We start from the raw sequence: 19958 nt of genomic DNA on the forward strand, positions 1-19958 counted from the left end.
CGAACACCGAAGTTTTCCTTATCTTTGTTTTGTCTAAATGACCGTCAACACCAGACAGCAGGCTTAGTATGTGTGTGGGGCGGGGTGGGGGAGGGGGGGGGGGGAACAATACTGACAGTCAACGCCATCGACTTTCGTGCGCATTACTGTTAGCCAGCGCTGTAGGCTAAATACCAGAGGTGACGAAAAAAAACAGAGACACGACTTAACCATACGAGACAAGGTCAAACAGTTATTGATCAGGCGATGTAAAAAAAAAAATTATGCTAATATATGTGATCTTTGTGATGCAGATCAGCTGAATTTGGGTTGTGTTTTGATTGAGTGGGTCGACAATGAGACAGCATTTAGAAAACAAATCGATTAATTATCTTCGCTAAGGGTATTTGGGCCAGGAATGGTAGCAGACAAGTCAGCGCAGATTGGACTCAACATTAACAAGCATCATCACACGCAGGCTTTAAAGGTGGAGTCCGCGAGGACAGCGCACAAGAGGTCGAAACACCTGACGGCCCATATCCCAGAACGGGCAGTGAACGAATCATAATGAGGCGGCGGTTTATTTTTAGTGTTCAGTTCGCTGATCAGTGTTTCTTTCAGATTTTTTCTCGGGGGTGGGGGGGGCACTTGAAATTGGGGGTGGGGGTGGACTAAAATTCCTGGGGGAGGGGGCCGCTGACACTGTTAAATGTATATATTTTCAATATAAATTCCATTTTGTTTGTGGGGAGGGGGGTCGGGGGTGGTAGACTTACTTCGGGGGGGGGGGGGGGGTGCCAGGAAGAAACACCGTCGCTGATGTATCTCTTCCGGCAATACCACGTTTGTCTCAGATGCACAGTTACGGTGACTGGTGCGGGCCTACCGTTGGTGCCGCCCCCCCCCCCCCCCTCTCCCCGAGGCACGGGGTATTTGCTGAATGGTTTTGGCCTATCCCCCCCCCCCCTCCCAGAGACAGTTACGGTATCGTCAGACTGGTGGGGACCTACCGTTGAATGCACCCCTCTCCCCCAACACTGAGACACAGTTACAGTATTTGCTGGTGCCCCCCCCCCTCCCCAAGTATTAATTAGTTAACGTATCTTAGCTAAAACGTTTCTCTCGTGTCAGGAGCGACCCGCACCAACCCCCATCACCTTTGTCGCGTTGATGGTGAATAACAGAATATCTCAGCAATCATTGTTTGGATTACATAATTTACTACCGAGTATTATGTAAAAATAATAACATTTGAGCTAGTAGGTGAATTTTGATTATTTTGCTCACGAATTTTAACACCTTAATTACGCGATAAATGAAAATTATTTTTTAAAAATCTTCAAATACTGAAAAGGGCCTGGACCTATATAGTAAGTAAAATAAGTGAAATATATATTATATTTGTTTCAGTTGTTTACAGAAAATGCTTGAACAGGAAATCCCTAACCAATACCAAAACTAGAAGAAAATTAGGTTTATTCGTAGTGTGAACATAATTAATAAACCTAAATCTTCACATGTGCATATTAAAGTAAGTTTATACTAACACTTTTTCTTTTCTTTAAAAAAATAATATGTTTTCTTTTATGCTTTATTAGAAGCCTAGAATTAAAGTTATTTAGTAAACATATTCAGCCAAAAATATTTTAACCATATTCAAAATAAAGAATGTCAATGTATATTAAGAGGGGCGTAAGAATCGACCTCCATTTTAGAATCAATATACACTGTTTTTCAATTTCAAGACTCAAGATATATTGACAGCCTTGAGCCTTCTGCCTCAAAGGTCATTAACCTTCGCTAGTCGTGATAACATATAGGACGGCCGCGTTTGTCAAGGTTATTTCTTTTTCCATAGGGAAAGTAGATAAGAACAAATTGTCATATTTTAAGGTCTATCTCATTTGCGTGGTCAGCTGTAGCTGTCTAGAATATAAACGATTGAAAAGGTTGCACTTTATAAGAGAACAATGATTCTGACAATAAAAATTATGAGCACTGCTTTACATGATTCTGAACAACTAACAACTTTGGATAAATAATTGTAGGCCTATTGCTCTAAAAATCAATTGTGATATATATATATATATATATATATATATATATATATATATATATATATATATATATATATATATATATATATATATATATATATATATATATATATATATATATATATTCTTATAGGAATCAAGTATTATAGAGTAGTTTTTATAACCTCAATCAGTGTTTCTTCCAGACTTTTTTCTCCGGGTGGGTGGAGGGGGGGGGGGGGGGTCGGGGTCGGGGTCGGCGGACTAAAATTTCCGGGTGGAAGGGCCGGGATGTCGGACACTGGTAAAAGTATATATTTTCTGCGGGGGGGGGGGCAGAAGACATTTTTCGGGCGGGGGGAGGTGTCGGATCACCCCCCCCCCCCCGGAGAGATTTCTGGCAGAAACTCTGACCTCAACTTAAAAAAAAAACATTTAATATAAATGTCCGTGTGAAACATTACTCAAAAATTACGCGATGTTATTGATTTGAGTGGACCCATTTTTTAGATTCAATTAAAAAACAAACAGAAGGGCGATTAATTTTGTTTAGATCTTATGATTTGAATACACGGTGAAATTAGTTGCCCTTTGTAAATTTTTTTTTCAAGCATTACAAAGCCTGTGTAGGCCTACTCATTCATGTCAATTTATAACTAAAGTGCACTAATTTTAAAACGTACAGCAGAAATAAAAACAAAACGTAATTAACTACTAAGTAGAAAGACTTGAATAGTTCATATAACTTAAAGGTTTTGAGTTATCTAGCAAATACAGTTTTTAAATGTGAAACGTATTATGAAGAATCTTATTTGTTACGAACAGAGTTTCTTCCAGGCATCTCTTCGGAGAAAAAAGTCTGGAAGAAACACTGGTTACGAAGGCTACCTTTTTTATTGTTAAGTGTAAGGTTATATTTGGAATAAAGTTTGGTTATTATAGGTCTAATTAGGTTATGTTTTACTGGGTTTGTATCCTTTTTCATACACTGAGTATAATTAGGTAGTATCTGTTTACTGTGGTAGCTGGTGAGGCAGGTTTACACATTAATGCTTTAACTTTAAGTTTTATTAGTCAATATTTCATACTTTTAGGTGTTTGCTAGACTATGCAGGCAGCAATGAATTTATTCCAATTTTTATTATCTTTATGTTATATTAATTCATCAATCTGCTTACGAATAATATTATAAGCTGATCATTGCTTTACTTAATATTGCCGTTTTACTACACGCTATAATAATATTTGGTAGTAAGAATTTAAAAAAGAAAAGGGGCAACGAATCAGAAAAGTGGTCACTAATCACACGCCATGCCGGTGACGTTGGAATACAGCATTTTCATTGGTTATCTGCCGATGAGCCCACATCTGACGATATTGTACAAATTTGTATGCCGTGGGTTCTTTACAGATTTTAACTCAATAGATATTAAAATAACAGGACGTGGAAGCTGAATGATGTAAGTTCTTATTCAGTATACTATGAATAATAGTTTGTTCTTAATTCTTTATAAATTTAATAGTCCTTTTCTAGCACAACCGTCGCTTTAAATAAAGAGGCTGAAATCACTAATAATCAGAACTGAGAAAATGTGTCTGGACTGGAACAAAAAGATTGTGTGTGTGTTCCACCTGAATTTTTAAGTCTAGTGTACTGTAGATCTAGAGCTAGATCTAGAATCTAGATCTAGATCTAGATTCTAGATCTAGACTATATCTAGATCTACTAGATTACCATAACTATGCTAGACTAGATAGAATCCCTAGAACTAGATCTTAGATCTATAAATCTCTGTAGACACTAGTTTAGTTATTTAGTAAGATAAAGTCTTGTAGTCAGGTCGATGGTCTGCAGTACAGTTGTGAGTACAGTAGACATTCTCGGGTCTAGAGTCTAGTCTAGATCTAGATCTAGATTCTATTCTAAATCTAGATCTAGACCTCTAGACTAGATCTAGGTCTAGATCTAGAATTATTTTAGCCTAGATCTAGATAATAGAATCTATTCTAAATCAGTAAATCTAGACTAGATCTAGATTTGAAATCTAGAATTATTCTAGCTTAGATCTAGATCTAGATAGATCTAATAGTTTATAGATAAACAGATAATCTAATAGATAGATCTATCAGTTATCTAGATATCGAGCTCTAGATCTAGACAAAAACGATTGTTGATTCTCACCTACTACTAGATCTAGTGACTAGTGAGTTAGGCTAATTAATATATATTTTTTTAATTAGGCCTATCTAGACTAGATAAATTTAGGGCTAGGTTAGTGTGTAGAGTCACTAGAGTTCATCAATCTGTCCTAGTCTAAAAGTCAAGTCTGGGCAAGATAACATCATTTTTAAAAATTCTAATTTAGATCTAGACATACTTATTTTAACACATCACAAGATTCTAATTTTAGATCTAGGTCTTTTAGTCTTGTTCTAGGTTTAGAATCTAGTACAAGATCAATGTCTTTACTAATTCTACTAGACTAGAATCTAGGTAGGCTCCTAGCCCCATATAATAGATCTATATAATCTAATTTAGACTTAGTCCTAACCTAGATCATGTCAAAAAGATAATCCTAGAATGAACTTTTGTGTGTAGTGTATGGGGCCTACTGTATGTGTAACTGTAAACTCAATCAATATCTTTAAGTTGCTTTGTGACATGCGGTTAACCTACTGGACCTGAGTAGAATACTATAGGTCACGGACCTAAATAATAGTTTATTCAGTAGTCAGTAATTGTATAATGGCAAACTAAGTCTAGATCTAACTGTTTTAATAATTAGTAGGCATGTGCAATATATGAATTCTTAACCGCAATAGCCACACATCAGGCTTATTTTAAAATCTTTCTAGCCATTGATATATGGCTACAGTAGTTGAGATACCTATATTTGAAGGCTTAACTGTTGTATGCTAATCATAGTAGTGACAGTTTATAAATTGTCACTAACAGTACTAAAGTACTAAATCTAGTTAGGCCCGATTTCTTTCACTGATACGGACCTTCAGTTTTTAATCACATTCTTTAAACCTGGTATGCTTATAATTTGGCCTGCTTTCAACTCTATAAACTTATTACTGTACTATGACCTATTAATTGTTGCTAACTTCTTTTTGTCTATTTAGAAAATACATTTAGGTGCTATGAATTCTTAATTACATCTTCTATTTGCTGTTTACATTTTTTAAAAGTCTAAACCCTCAAATAGGATCTCATTGTTTCATTTTCAGATAAATTTTATTAAATAATTATAATGCCAGCAAGAATACCCATGGAGGATTCTGTCTGCAATGGAGCTCATGGAGATGGCCCTCATAATAGATTGGGCCCTAATCTTCCAGAATTTGTATATAATGGAGAGGTTTCTATTAGTGGCATTTCTGGTCGTTTGCCGGAATCAGACAACATGGCTGAATTCCGTGAACATTTAATGAACAAAGAAGATATGGTAACAGCTGATGACAGGAGATGGAAAATGGGTAAGCTAACATAGCAATAGAACACAAAACATTTCTTTACTATTTTTTATATTTCTTATATGCCATATTCTAGTTGTAGCATACTTTGCATGTTATTTGTTGAAGGTATGATTACTTTGAAATTATTTTTATGCACAGGACTGCATGGCAATCCACCAAGGAATGGAAAATTAAAAGAGATCAGACATTTTGATGCTGGATTTTTTGGAGTTCATCCAAAACAAGCAGATTGTATGGATCCACAGTTACGGATGCTGTTAGAAACAGCTTATGAAGCAATTATAGATTCAGGTAAATATGTTTAAAATAGAAGTCATTATTATGTATTAGTTGAGAAAATTTTAAGATTAATTCTGGAAATAAAATTTTACAGGACAAACCTTGGAGAGCGTACGTGGTTCAAGAACTGGTGTGTTTGTTGGGGTGAGCATGTCAGAAGCATCTGATGCTTGGACATCCGATGCAGAATCTACAGTTGGTTACACAATGCCAGGATGTTGCAGAGCTATGTTTGCCAACAGAATTTCATTCTTCTTTGATTTTAAAGGTATATAAAAATATAATCCATTACATTTTTTAGTACTGTACAATTAATAATAGACAAGTAACTATACAATTTCCTAATATAATGTTGCAGGTCCCAGTTATGCTGTTGACACTGCATGCTCCTCAAGCATGATGTGTTTAGATCAAGCTCTTATGAATATCAGAATGGGAATAATAGATTCAGCTATTGTGGGGGGCACAAATTTGTGTCTGAAGCCAAATACATCTCTTCAGTTTGTGCGAATGGGAATGACATCTCCCGATGGCGCATGCAAAACATTTGATGCATCAGGTAATTTGCTTACATAGTATTAAAAGACTTAGCACAGTTCATTCATCTTGCTTTGATTAGTAATTTCCTTAACTTTATAATTTTTGTTTTTAGTATTTAATAGATCCATCTTATTAACTCGTATTCTTTTTTTTTATACTTTTATTAGTAATGTTTAAATGGGCCATAAAAGAAAATGTGTACATATCACTTTTTATTTATATTATTTGTATTAAATATTTTCTTAAATTAGGTGATGGCTACTGTCGTAGTGAAGCTATCATGTCTATCTTCTTGCAAAAGTCAGCAGACTGCAGGCGTATTTATGCAACTGTTGTTCATTCAAAAACAAACTCAGACGGGTACAAAGAACAAGGTTAGTAGCTTAATTTTTTAATGTATGACATAGACATAATTTAGTTATAGTTTATATATGTTTATAACTTTAAAAATCATGTTACAACTTTTACATTTTTTTTTTATTAAAGGTATAACATTCCCCTCTGGCATACTTCAAAAACAGCTTATTAATGAAGTGTATCATGAAATTGGCATCAACCCAAGTGATGTATGTACAAAAAAATTGTTGGCATGTAACAATAGTGTTGTAAATAACTCTAGTTAGGCTTAAAAATTTGAATTAAAAGCATAGTTTATTTATAAAGTCTTTTATTTGTAACAGATAGCTTATATGGAAGCTCATGGAACTGGAACTAAAGTTGGTGACCCACAGGAAACTAACTCAATTGTTGAAGTCTTTTGCAAAGGAAGAAAAGACCCACTTCTTATTGGTTCTACAAAGACTAACATGGGACATCCTGAAGCTGCTTCAGGTTTGTCCTTTTAAATATGATTGGTTTCAAATAAATTTTAAAAAATAACATGATAAAAAAGTATATTATTTCTAGATAAATCAATGCTAATTAAACTTCTGGTTTCTTTCAGGTTTATCTTCAATAGCTAAAATAATTATAGCTATGGAGGAAAGGGTAATCCCTCCTAATCTTCATTTTAAGACTCCAAATCCAGACATTGCTGGATTGTTGGATGGAAGACTAAAGGTGGTTACAGAGTGCACAAGGTGGAATGGTGGTTTAGTGGCTATGAACTCCTTTGGATTTGGAGGTTCAAATGTTCATGCAGTGTACAGGTACACTTCTATTCACTCATCATTTTTGTCTTGCTGAATATTCCAACATCATATTTAATGGAATATATCTTTCTGGAAATGAAAAAACCTTTATACATCCAATAGCTTTGGTTACATTTACCCTCAAATATACACCTTTTACTACTGGTCTCACTGACATTTTGTTTGATTTTATGTTGTGATGGTTCTAACTACATGTAAGCATTACACAATTTCCACATAGGTCACATGACAAGGAATTGACAGAGCCCCACATAGCAAGTGACAAACCAAGGCTATTCACCTGCAGTGCTCGCACAGAAGCAGGAGTAAAGGCTCTGTTGGCAGAGGCTAAAAAAAATGCTAAAAGTGTTGAGTTCCAAGCATTAATACAAGACAGTGCCAATGTATCCCCTGGCCAGATGCCATACAGAGGTTTTACTGTTTTAAATGGAGCTAACGACTTGGAAGAGATTCAGGTAGCTAATATTTAATGTTTTCATTTGTTATATTTAGATGTATATTTTAAGTACTTTTAATCCTAGTTTTAACTTCCAAAAATCTAGAAATGCAGCCCAGAACCTAGACCAGTTTGGTTTGTTTTTGCTGGCATGGGTACACAGTGGCATGGTATGGGACGCAAAATGATGGTACTGGATGTTTTTAGAGATTCAATCAAACGTTCAACTGAAATCCTCAGCAAGTATGACATCAATCTATATGATCTCATAATGAATGGAGATGAAAGTACCTTTGAACAAACTATTCCATCATTTATTGGCATTGCATCAATTCAGGTGAGAAATTTGATAGTTTTTTGCTGCTTTACCAGTTATTTTTCTGTTCTGTTAACACTACTTAATTTTGTAAGTTATTGTATTCTATTTCTTAGTTTTTCTTTTTAATATCAGGTGGCACTTGTTGACTTACTTCACTCAATGGACATCAAACCTGATGGTATTGTTGGCCATTCTGTGGGAGAATTAGGTTGTGCCTATGCTGATGGTTCTTTGACTGCTGAAGAAACTGTTCTTGCTGCATACTGGAGAGGCAGGTGCATATCTGAAGCAACATTACCTGCTGGAAAAATGGCTGCTGTTGGTAAGAAAATTAAATACTTCATTTGTATTGTGGCATTTACTTTTATAGTTAAAAAGCTATTAGCCATTTTATTCAACTTATTAACACCTGTTTGTTGGTTCACCATCATTGAGCTCAATCAGGAATTTTTTTTAGATCTTTAGCTTAACTATTGTTATCACTTGAAAGATATTAAAGGACTGTATTATTATTTAGTGATGTATAGTATCTAAGTTGAGTTGTTCATTACTGAAAAAAATATGTGCAGGTCTGTCTTGGGAAGAATGCAAGAAAATGTGTCCACCAGGGGTTGTGCCTGCTTGCCATAATTCTGTTGACACCGTTACAATTTCTGGACCTTATGATGTCACCACAAAATTTGTTGAAGAACTTAAAGAAAAGGGCATCTTTGCACGAGATGTCAAATCCTCAAATGTGGCTTATCATTCATATTATATGAATGATATTGCTCCTCAGTTGAAGCAAGCTTTAGAAAAGGTATAAGAACAATTTTTTCATTCTTTTAATGAAATTTAGTGTGCTTACATTTCATATGTTTAAAGTCTGAGATACCTGGAGAAAAATACTTTTTTTTAAAAGGTGCATAGTTTAAAGAATATATTGCCTTCTCTTATATATTCATATCACTATTACACCCAATTTCTTTAAATTACAGGTAATCAAGCCAAAGAAGAGATCACCAAAATGGATCAGCACATCTGTTCCAGAAGCTCGTTGGGGTGAAGAATTGGCTAAATACTCATCTGCTGATTATCATGTTAATAATCTGGTCAGTGCTGTTCTGTTTCAAGAGGGTCTACAGAAAGTGCCAAATAATGCAATTGCTATTGAAATAGCCCCACATTGCCTTTTGCAAGCTATTCTGAAAAGGTCACTAAGCACAGAAGCAGTATTTGTTGGTCTTATGAAACGGGCACATGAAAATAATGTTGAATTTTTCTTCTCAAGTCTTGGCAAGTAAGTAGTTTTCATTCAATTGTAGTAAAAGATAAATATTGCTTTAATAGTTATAAATTAAACTGATTTAATCTCCTTCAAATATATTATTTCAGGTGCTATGCCAATGGCTTAAACATGAGTCCACTGAAAGCATACCCCCCTGTCCAGTTTCCTGTTCCTAGGGGAACACCTATGGTTTCTCCAGCCATTTCTAAAATTTGGGATCACTCAACTATCTGGACCACACCAAGTGAAGAAGATTATGTTTTTACTAAAGGAGGAGCCTCTTCAGATGCTGTGTTTGAAATTGATGCTTCAGAAGAATCTGCAGAACATTATTTGGTACGTCTCTACTTTTGTATGCAGCTTGTTTACTTTGTAGTAATGCTCAAGTTAAATCTTGTTGGTAGAATAATGAAGCGGTCACCAGAGTAATAATTGATGGAATTTCACAGGTTGGACACAAAATTGATGGCCGTGTACTTTACCCAGCCACTGGTTACCTTGTATTGGCATGGAAAGCTTTAGCACGGTTAAGAGGCCAACTATATGAACAAATGCCAGTAGTTTTCCAGGATGTTACTATTCACAGAGCAACAGTTCTTCCACCATCAGGTATACATTTAACCTTGCCAACAGATTTTTGTTTCATCTAAATTAATTTCCTTACTCAGTAATTTGTTTACAACATATTTTGCTAATTGAAAATATGTCCTTATTTTTAGGGACAGTGTCTCTTAGTGTGAGTATTATGCCTGCTACAGGGAAATTTGAAATCTGTGAAAATGATGCACAAGTTGTTAGTGGCATCATATTTTGTCCAGAAGGGGAGTTTTTAGATAGTGATAAATATTTGGCTGTAAAAAATATTTTCAACAAGAAAGAGACAACTGAGTTTGAACTAACAAAAGAGGAAGTCTATAAAGAACTTAGATTGAGAGGTTATGATTATGGACCAACATTTCAAGGCATCGCAAAGGCAAGCCAAACAGGTAAGAAGATTAGTTACTTGCATGTTTGTATGAATTTAACAGAATACCAACCTTGTTCAACAGGAATGGAATTAACATTGAAATATTTTTTGACCTAGGTAAAACTGGTGAGCTTACATGGAACGGTTGTTGGATTTCTTTTCTGGACACCATGCTACAGATTCAGCTTGTTTCCATGCCAGGGCGCTCATTACGTTTACCAACACGCATTAAATTATTTAAAGTTGATCCAAAGAAACACCCAATGCCACCAGCTGAAGGAGAGGAGCCTATTAGTAAGTACTTATATCAAATTAGACAAGTAGGCCAATACCATTGTCAGGAATGTAACTTTTTTTTTTTTATTGAAGTATTATTTTTGCCTATCTTTAAGGTAGCAGCTACATATCTGCATTTCAATGCTTACCTCTTGTGTATTTATTTCTTTTGGTTCATGACATTTTTCCATTGGTTTTGTTTTGCAGATATTCCAGCTTTTGTTGACAGCACTTTAGATATAACCTTATGTGGTGGTGTTGAAGTCAAAGGTCTACATACTTCAGTTGCACCCAGAAGAGGACTACAGGTACCCCCAACTATTGAAGAATATCGCTTTGTGCCTTATACACAAAATGAGGATAATAAATTTCCTGTGTCCTTAAAGAATTACACAACTGACTGCCTAAATTATACTCTTGAAAACCTAAAACAATTGCTTACTTCAAATGCAAGTAATTCACTTTTAAATAAAGATCTTTTGGAGGATGTTGTTAAAAATAACAAACCATCAGCTGTTCCAGATCTTCAAAACTTCACTTCTCAGTCAAACTGTGGCTTGGCCCGTACTTTAACTAAAATATTTACTTTGCCTACACCAGATGTAAAAAACATTCATAATATTTTGCAATCAAGCAAATCTGAATTGTCATCTGATCAACTCTTGGCTAGCCTAAGTAATCAGGAGATTTTGAAGCCTTGTATTGACATTGTTATAGACAACACAGCATCTCAAAAGATCTCAGTCTTTGAAGTTGGTGCAAGCCAAAGTACTTTGTACAGAAAAATCATCCCAATTATCAAATCTCAACCACTTCTAAATGTGAATTACACTGCAGCAGACAAGACATCCCTTGACAAAGATGTTAAGGAGTTGGGTGTTAAAACCTCTCAATGGGACCCAAGTACTTCATCTTCAATCCCTCCAGGACAAGTGCATCTTCTTGTTCTCAAAAATATATTACACAAACAAGCCAACATTGATGAGACATTTGAAACATTATCAGGCATGGTTTCTCCTGAAGGTTTCATTCTGGTTGAGGAAGTTACTGGAAATTTTCCACTTTATTTAGCTTTGGAGGCAATTGCTGAAAAGTTGACAGACAATACATCAACTGATGTGTGTCGTGTATGTGGATGCTACCTGACTGAAGGATCTTGGGTAGAAGTGTTTTCTCGACATGGCTTTGAAGTTGTTTATAGAAAGTCAGACAATCTGCTCTCAACTATTTTCTTGTTGAGGAAGAAAGCTCAGTTTGCAACACCACCAATTGTGTTTTCAATTGATGACTTGCAGTGCTCTTGGTTAGATGACCTAAAAATCAAAATGAAAGAGTTAGAAAAAGCACCAGAAGATGCAAGACTTTGGCTAACTGCCACTAAAGACATAAATGGATTGGTGGGATTTTTTAACTGCCTGAAATATGAGGCAGGAGGAGAAAAGGTCAGAAGTATTTTTGTGAGCAATTTGACAACATCTGATCAACCAGACTTGTCTGTTAATAGCACAGAGTTCCAGAACATTGTCAAGAAAGACTTGGTTGTGAATGTTTACCGAGATGGTAAATGGGGAACTTTTAAGCACATACCTATATCTCTTGGTAAGTTAGTTTTATTTTAAAAAAATTATTAGCTTTAAAGTGAACCTTAAAAAGTACTTGATAGATGTTATTTCTAAATGTTTCATTGAACATTTTTTGCAGATGAAAAAGCAAGAGAAAAAGCAACTGAATATGCTTATGTTAATGTATTAACTAGAGGAGATCTTTCAAGCTTAAAATGGATTGAATCACCTTTGAAATATTTCCACCAAGACAGGCAAGACATGGAATTATGTAGTGTATATTACACATCACTAAATTTCCGTGATGTTATGCTGGCTTCTGGAAAATTGCCACCCGATGCTATACCAGGCGATATGGCAACTCAGGATTGTGTTTTGGGAATGGAATTTTCAGGCAGGAATTCAGAAGGCAAACGAATCATGGGAATTTTGCCTGCTAAGGTAAGCATTTGGAAGCCTGTTTATATTTCAGTCTAACCTCTCTTGTAACCTTAAAACGGCCACAGACTCAATTGAAACATGAAATTGGACATTACTAAGTGTGAAATATTTACAAAATTATTTTTTTTACTAGGGCCTAGCAACATCAGTTGATACTGCTAAACGTTTTCTCTGGAATATTCCTGAAAACTGGACAATGGAGGAGGCTTCCACTGTGCCTGTAGTTTATTGCACAGCTTACTATGCTCTAGTGACAAGGGGAAGAATAAGGAAAGGAGAAAAAGTACTTATTCATTCTGGAAGTGGTGGTGTTGGCCAGGTAAGCATGATCAATTATTTTTTCCTTTTACATTTTATATTAGACTTGTCTAAATTAATGTGCATAATTTGTTTTAGTAATATTTCATGTTCCCCATTTAAAATTATTTTATGCAGGCAGCAATATCAGTTGCACTCAGCTATGGTTGTGAGGTTTTCACCACTGTTGGATCCAATGAAAAGAAAGAATATCTTAAAAGCTTGTTTCCTCAACTGCAGGATAGAAATTTCAGCAATTCTAGAGATTTGTCTTTTGAACATGATATATTGAAAGAAACAAATGGGCATGGTAATAACTTTCTCTCTTAACACAGTTTTATTTGGCTAAAGGTAGCTTGAACATGCTTGATTCTAGATATGTTTTATGAACTGTAAACATATTTACTATATCAAGCTTGATGTTTAAGTTTTCATTGTAGTAAATTAATTTCAGAATTCACCTTCCAACTTTAATTTGAAATCTTTATTTTCATTCTGTTAAAATATTTATTTACAGGTGTTGATCTTATACTTAATTCGCTTGCTGAAGAAAAACTGCAAGCAAGTGTAAGGCTTCTAGCTCGACATGGCAGATTTTTAGAAATTGGAAAATTTGATCTGTCAAATAATACACCATTAGGTATACTTTCATAAATATCCATTGCCTAAAATTGCAACAAATATTTTAAAATATTTTACAAGGATTAACCACACAAAAACTGGCTCTAAAATATTCTCATGTTTGACATTTTTCTTCAGGCTTATCAATCTTCTTGAGAAATGTCTCATTCCATGGCATATTACTTGATGCCTTGTTTGAAGATAACACTGTGGAGTGGGAAGAAGTTGCAAATATGGTTCGTGATGGAATGTCTAGTGGTGTTGTGAAACCACTAAAAGCAAGTGTCTTTAGCAAAGATGAAATAGAAGAAGCATTTAGATTTATGGCTCAAGGAAAACATATTGGAAAAGTTGTTATCAAGGTAAATGCTATTAATGAGCTAAACTTTTATTATGATTCTCTAAACTTAGAAATAATTCAGAAACTTAATGTGTTTCTTCTATGTACATTTTTAAAATATTTTTTGTAATAAAAAATAGGTTAGAAGTGAAGAAAAAGATGAAGTTGCCACACCACCCTCAGTATCAATAGCTGCTGTTGCAAGAACAACTTGTAACCCTTCCAAATCTTATATCATTACTGGAGGACTTGGAGGATTTGGTCTTGAACTTGCTCAATGGCTAGTTGAAAGAGGAACAAAAAATTTAATTCTGTCATCCAGGTAAGTGTTAAAAAATTAAAATTGTTACCAATGCTATAAAAAATTATAAGATGTAAAAAAATGTTAATTGTTCAATATATATTAGCTCTTCATTCTAATGGCAGTATTTTACCTATTTTCATCTCATGATAGATCTGGTATCAAAACGGGTTATCAACACAGAAAGGTTCAACAATGGAAAGCTGCTGGTGTTAATGTAATTATTACAAAGAATGATGCCAAAACAATTGATGGCGCCAGAGCATTGTTGCAAGAATCAAATAAAGTAGGACCAGTGGGTGGCCTCTTTAATCTTGCCATGGTGAGCAATTTTACAATTTTCATGATTAAGGTGAACTAATTGTCTAATTGAGTACACTGTCAGACTAAATATCTTACTCAATTATATATAAATTTTTTAAGGTGTTAGCTGATGGCTTATTTGAAAATCAAACAAATGAAATGTACAAGACTGTCTGTGAGCCAAAAATACAAGGTACAATTAACCTGGATCAAGCAACAAGAGAGCTGTGCAAAGATTCTTTAGACTGGTTTGTTGTCTTCTCATCTGTCAGCTGTGGCAGGGGAAATCTTGGTCAAACAAATTATGGATTTGCCAATTCTGTAATGGAGAGAATATGTGAAAAAAGAAAAACAGATGGTTTTCCAGGTAACATTAAAATATTGTTTTTAAAGGTAACTTCTAACTATTCATTTAATAACGGTAACAACAGAGGCACGAAGGTATTTTTCACATTAGCCGTTTAAAAAACCATTTTAATAAAACGGCCTATCAAGTAGTAAAAAAGACAGTAACACATAACTTTTAAAAATGTGGAATAAAGAAATTTTACATAGTTATAATACGAAAGAGAATATAATGAATGAGAAATGCTGCAGTGATCATCTCAGGTCATGAAATAGTTTTTTTGTTCAATTTTGAATATATATTTTCTGATATAGTTTTATTTTATTAGGAAGATTTAGGATAGAAATATTTTTAATCATGTCTTTACTGAATTAATTTAGTAATAAACCATTTAGTTAATGATATATCATTTGTTCTTCAGGTCTTGCCATTCAGTGGGGAGCTATTGGTGATGTAGGTGTTATTGCAGAAAGTATGGGAGGCAATGATACTGTAGTAGGAGGTACCTTGCCACAAAGAATGACCTCTTGTCTGAATGCCCTTGATCAATTCCTGAATTTGAACTACACAGTTGTCTCTAGTTTTGTGATAGCTCAGAAAGATACAAGAAAGAAAGAAGGGGGCCAGAGCAGAGCTAATTTAGTGGATTCAGTTGCTAGGATTCTAGGTAAATTTATTAAATAGCTAATTATCAACACCAAATTGATGTGACAATTGTGTGTTGGTTGCCTAATGTTTTATAAATCTTATGTAATCACTTCATAAAATATCTTCATTTATCTTTTAAATAGGTGTGAAGGATGTATCAAATGTTGATCTTGATACAAGCTTAGCGGATCTTGGTCTTGATTCTCTCATGGGTGTTGAAATAAAACAACTACTTGAGAGAGATTTTGAAGTATCGCTTAGCACGCGAGAAATCAGGATGTTGAATTTCAGAAAAATAAAGGAAATGAGTAAGTGGGTTATTTATGGCTTTTCCTTAAAACTTTTTTTTTAAATAATTTTTTTTATTAATGGATGTTAAAAATGTTTACAGACGGTGCTGAGGAAGAAGTTGTCTCAGACACATCAGAAACTGAACCAGTGCAGATAATTCCAGAAATTGCAGTTTTACCCAAAAATGACTCCACAGTGTCTAGTAGATTTGATTTTACTCAGATGATGCCTAAAGCAACTATTCGTAAGATCAACAGTATACAGAATGGTCTCAAGCCCCTGTTTATTGTACATCCAATTGAAGGTGATTAGAGATTTGTTTAAAAAAAATTTCTCATCTATTTAACTAAAATATTTGTTTGATTCATTACCAATATGATGCACTTGATTTTAAAAATATAAATTTTCAGGCAGTGTTATTGCTCTTGAAAGTTTGGCAGCCTGTCTCCCATGTCCAGTTTATGGTCTTCAAGTAACAAGTTCAGCTCCACTCACATCAATTGAAGCTCTAGCTGGGCACTATCTTCAGGTATGAACTTATTTTGATTATACAGTAATACATTTGTAAAAGGTGTTAAATTAGTCATTTCCTTCTCCCTTGATTCATTTTCAAACCGTTAACATTGTTTGCATTTTGTATCTTTTGAAATATTGATGCTTATATAGTTTAAATAAATGTTTTATATATTATTATACATAAATAAAGAATGAGTGTTCTAAATGAACATCCTTTAAATTTCAGCATTTAACTTCAGTTGACCAGAATGGTCCTTACCGGATTGCTGGATATTCATTTGGTGCTGTTGTTGCTTTAGAAATGGCTAACCAGCTTAGGAAACAATTTCCTGATCGTTCTGATATTGTTCAGTCTTTAACTTTGCTTGATGGCTCACATCGCTTTGTTGAAATGTACACATCTGTTTATCGCAAAGCAATGAAACTGAGCACTTTATCAGAAGAACAAGCTGCTAGTCTCTGTGCTTTTGTAAGACTGTTCATGAAATTTGATGAAACACCAGTAAGTATTTACTATACTCTTTTCTAACATTTCTTTGTTGTACTAAAAAATATTTCAAATGTTCTCAATGTTTTAAGATAGAACACCTTGCTTAAGAAAATGTACATTCTATAAAAATCAGGTATTCCAACAAATGTCTACTGCCAAGGACCTTAATGAAAGAATACAAATTGCTGTTGACATTTTAATGAAAACTGGGAAATTTACTCTGAGAGAAGATCTTGAGACCTTGGCCAAATCCTTTTATTCCATGCTGTCAATCAGTGAAAAGTACAAACCACAAACGTATTCAGGAGATATTACTTTAGTGCGAGCACTCCAAAACAGTGTCAATTCAAGTAGTATAGGAGAAGACTACGATTTGCAACAGGTATGTTAAATTAGTTTTAAAAATATTAAGCACAAGTTGTGCAGCATCACTACTACTTGTTATAGTTATACAGTGTAAGTTTTGCTGAAAAATATAATTAAAAGTAATATTGTATTATTAACCATTAGTGAATACATCTACATGATAGAAACTATTGATTTTTCTCAGGTTTGCAGTGGTAAAGTGCAAGTTGCAGTTGTTGATGGAGATCACGAATCATTCATACTTGGTGACGGTGCTCAAAGAGTAGCCAATATTTTGATTCCCTTGTTACCGTAAAGAAGTTAATGAAAGGTCATAAAGAAGAGTATAATCGTTGAGCAAAACAAGTCCAAGAACTACGGTTTTTGTGATTCAAATTTGGGGTACTGCAGCACATTTTAGTGATAGCCTAATGGTCATTAAAGAAATGTTCAGTCTCATTTAAAAATTGACATTTGATTGAGTGCTTGGTTTAATGATTTACTATTTTGTAGTAGCTTGAAGCGACAACTGAGTTTTTTTTAAAAATTACATGTAAAAAAAACTTACGAATATGTTGTTAAAGCGAGAATTTTTCCAGTTAAAGAATTCCTTCCTTGAATGTTTTTGTATCCAAACCATGTTTGATCTGAAGACATCTTAAAATGAGACTTATTTTTTATACTTCTATATGAGATGCATGTCTCTGTACTTGTCAGTCACTGATATTTGATTTATTTATTTATTAGATCCATGCTCTCAAAAGCTAGTGTATCAATATAGATGGCCCGATATGTATTTTTTGTATTGCAGTAGTTTGTCTATGTAAAATACAATTGTTGGTGTTGTGACTTTTTATCTGTTTAATGTGTTCTATTGCAATTTATGTTTATTAAAGGCTTCCCTCTTCTTTTTTTATTGTTGATACTTTTAGCTAGATTTTTGGATATGATATTATATTGTTGAAATATTTTTAATTAAAGGTCATTTATATTTATTTTCTGTATTACTTTAAATACTCATGGAGTATATTGTTTGAATGAGATGAGTTTATCTAAACTTAAAATATCAGATTTTATTTTTTGTACCATTCTGAGTAAATAGGTTAATAAAATTAGCTATTTTGTTTCAGAAGATCCACAAAGCCACCATAATATTATCTTGAAAATTAAATTTACTTTTTGAAAAAACATGTACATTTAATGATCATCATTCCTTTTTATACAAATAAATGTCATTATCATCATCACTGATCATAATAGAAATCCACTGAGGTTGCTTTCTCATAAAGACTTCATGTTTTTCTTTTATAGATGTTAACTTTAGAACATGTATTTGCATGTTTTTGAATGATTGCAAACACTAGTGTGAATGTACAAATGTGCATTCTTGATAATTGTTATGGTGAATGGGCTTAACTTTGCCACATCTTTGTATTATACTTTTCTTTTTTTTACTTAATAACCATTTCTGAATGACTCAATGCAATTATAGTTTGTACTTGTATGGAGAGACAAGAGCTGAATTTCTAAACTAGTCTGGTGTTTTCAGTTGTAGAGCACCTTGAACTTCTTACTTCTTCCATGATAGCTCTCTGATGCATATGCTAACATTTTCTCTTTTGCTTTATTAGCAGTCCATTTTGAAACATTGGTCTTCAAAAGATTTTATAGTATTCATGTTTTCATCTTTGAATTTCTGCCAAGTGTTACTAGGTATTCATTCTGGAACCGTATATAATGTTAATGGAACAATCAATAAAGTTTTTTTTAAAATTCTGTTTTTTTATGTGGTAAATGTTGGTTTTGATTTTATGTTTCTACAGTTTTAACTGTCTGTGAACATGATGACTTGGGTACCTTTATAGCTAGTTCGATGATATTTCATATACAAGTATATCAAATTTGTAGTTCTACATCTTCTCAGCAATTTCCGGTAACCAGAAGTGGAACTTATTCTACTTTTTGGTTTTTCAAAAGGCCATAACTTGAGCACTGTTTCAGATAGATAGATGAAATGTCACATAAGTTAAAGATCTTATTCTCTGCCCGTCTGTCAAACTTTGAGTAATTTCTGTTTACCGAAGAGGTACTAAACGCTATTACAGATTTCTCAAGAAATGGGTATGAATTTATAAAGTACTAATATTCCGTACTATTAATATTATACACATTGTTTGCTGTTCACTTTGTGCGCAATTCTTTTTTCTCTGAGATTCTTTTCTGTTTTAAGAAGTTAAAGGGATTTTTAAAGTGATTGAAAATCATGTCTATATTCCAAGTTAAATATGAATATTGGATAATCTTTATGGGAGAGCACATCTGCACCTCTGCTTTATAAATTGTCATGTTCTCCACTCAGTATATGCATACCATCTAGTTGTTGACATTCTGAGAAGTGACCACAAATCAATACAATATACTGAAATTAGTCAGTTTCTGAACGCAATGCATATTTTAAGAACATTATTCAAAATTAGCTTTTGTGTCAAATACAAATTGTGCTATAAAGTTCTAAAATGCAAGTAAGTTAAAAAGCCGTGTGCCCTACAGTTTGACTAAGTATCCTACTTCCTATCTACACAGCCAATTTAGTTTTTATACAACTAAATTGGTACTATATAAAGGGCATCATCTTGATAGGCAATTTAGTTTTAATCTGGAGTTTATCTTGTCACGGGTGATCACATATAGCCCAGCCAATGGGTGACATGCTATTTCTGAACT

General features: G+C 33.9%; 1 protein-coding gene across 1 annotated transcript; it reads left to right on the top strand.

Moving 5' to 3' along the window:
- Positions 1-3365: 3365 nt before the first annotated feature.
- On the top strand, positions 3366-19010 carry LOC131934512 (fatty acid synthase). Its single transcript, XM_059290552.1, has 34 exons — positions 3366-3475; positions 5250-5498; positions 5637-5789; positions 5872-6045; positions 6136-6336; positions 6569-6691; positions 6804-6883; positions 6998-7148; positions 7261-7465; positions 7689-7923; positions 8011-8241; positions 8356-8545; positions 8793-9022; positions 9201-9502; positions 9598-9826; positions 9940-10099; positions 10210-10476; positions 10575-10751; positions 10941-12332; positions 12435-12736; positions 12870-13055; positions 13172-13343; positions 13551-13673; positions 13793-14016; positions 14135-14316; positions 14449-14617; positions 14719-14965; positions 15366-15611; positions 15736-15900; positions 15984-16187; positions 16294-16412; positions 16626-16901; positions 17023-17271; positions 17440-19010. The coding sequence occupies exons 2-34, from the start codon at positions 5273-5275 to the stop codon at positions 17548-17550; spliced, it is 7701 nt and encodes a 2566-aa protein (XP_059146535.1). The 5' UTR covers positions 3366-3475; positions 5250-5272; the 3' UTR covers positions 17551-19010.
- Positions 19011-19958: the final 948 nt, after the last annotated feature.

Source organism: Physella acuta, unplaced genomic scaffold, assembly GCF_028476545.2.
Source record: "Physella acuta isolate Inbredline_101_S28 unplaced genomic scaffold, ASM2847654v3 ptg002856l, whole genome shotgun sequence".
NCBI classification, from domain to species: Eukaryota; Metazoa; Mollusca; class Gastropoda; family Physidae; genus Physella; species Physella acuta.

Coding starts and splice junctions, on each gene's coding strand:
- LOC131934512 (XM_059290552.1), top strand. CDS start 5,273: ATGCCAGCAAGAATACCCATGGAGGATTCTGTCTGCAATGGAGCTCAT. Junction 13,344..13,550: donor GAAAGAAACAAATGGGCATG/GTAATAACTTTC, acceptor ATTTATTTACAG/GTGTTGATCTTATACTTAAT. Junction 16,413..16,625: donor TAGCTGGGCACTATCTTCAG/GTATGAACTTAT, acceptor TTTAAATTTCAG/CATTTAACTTCAGTTGACCA.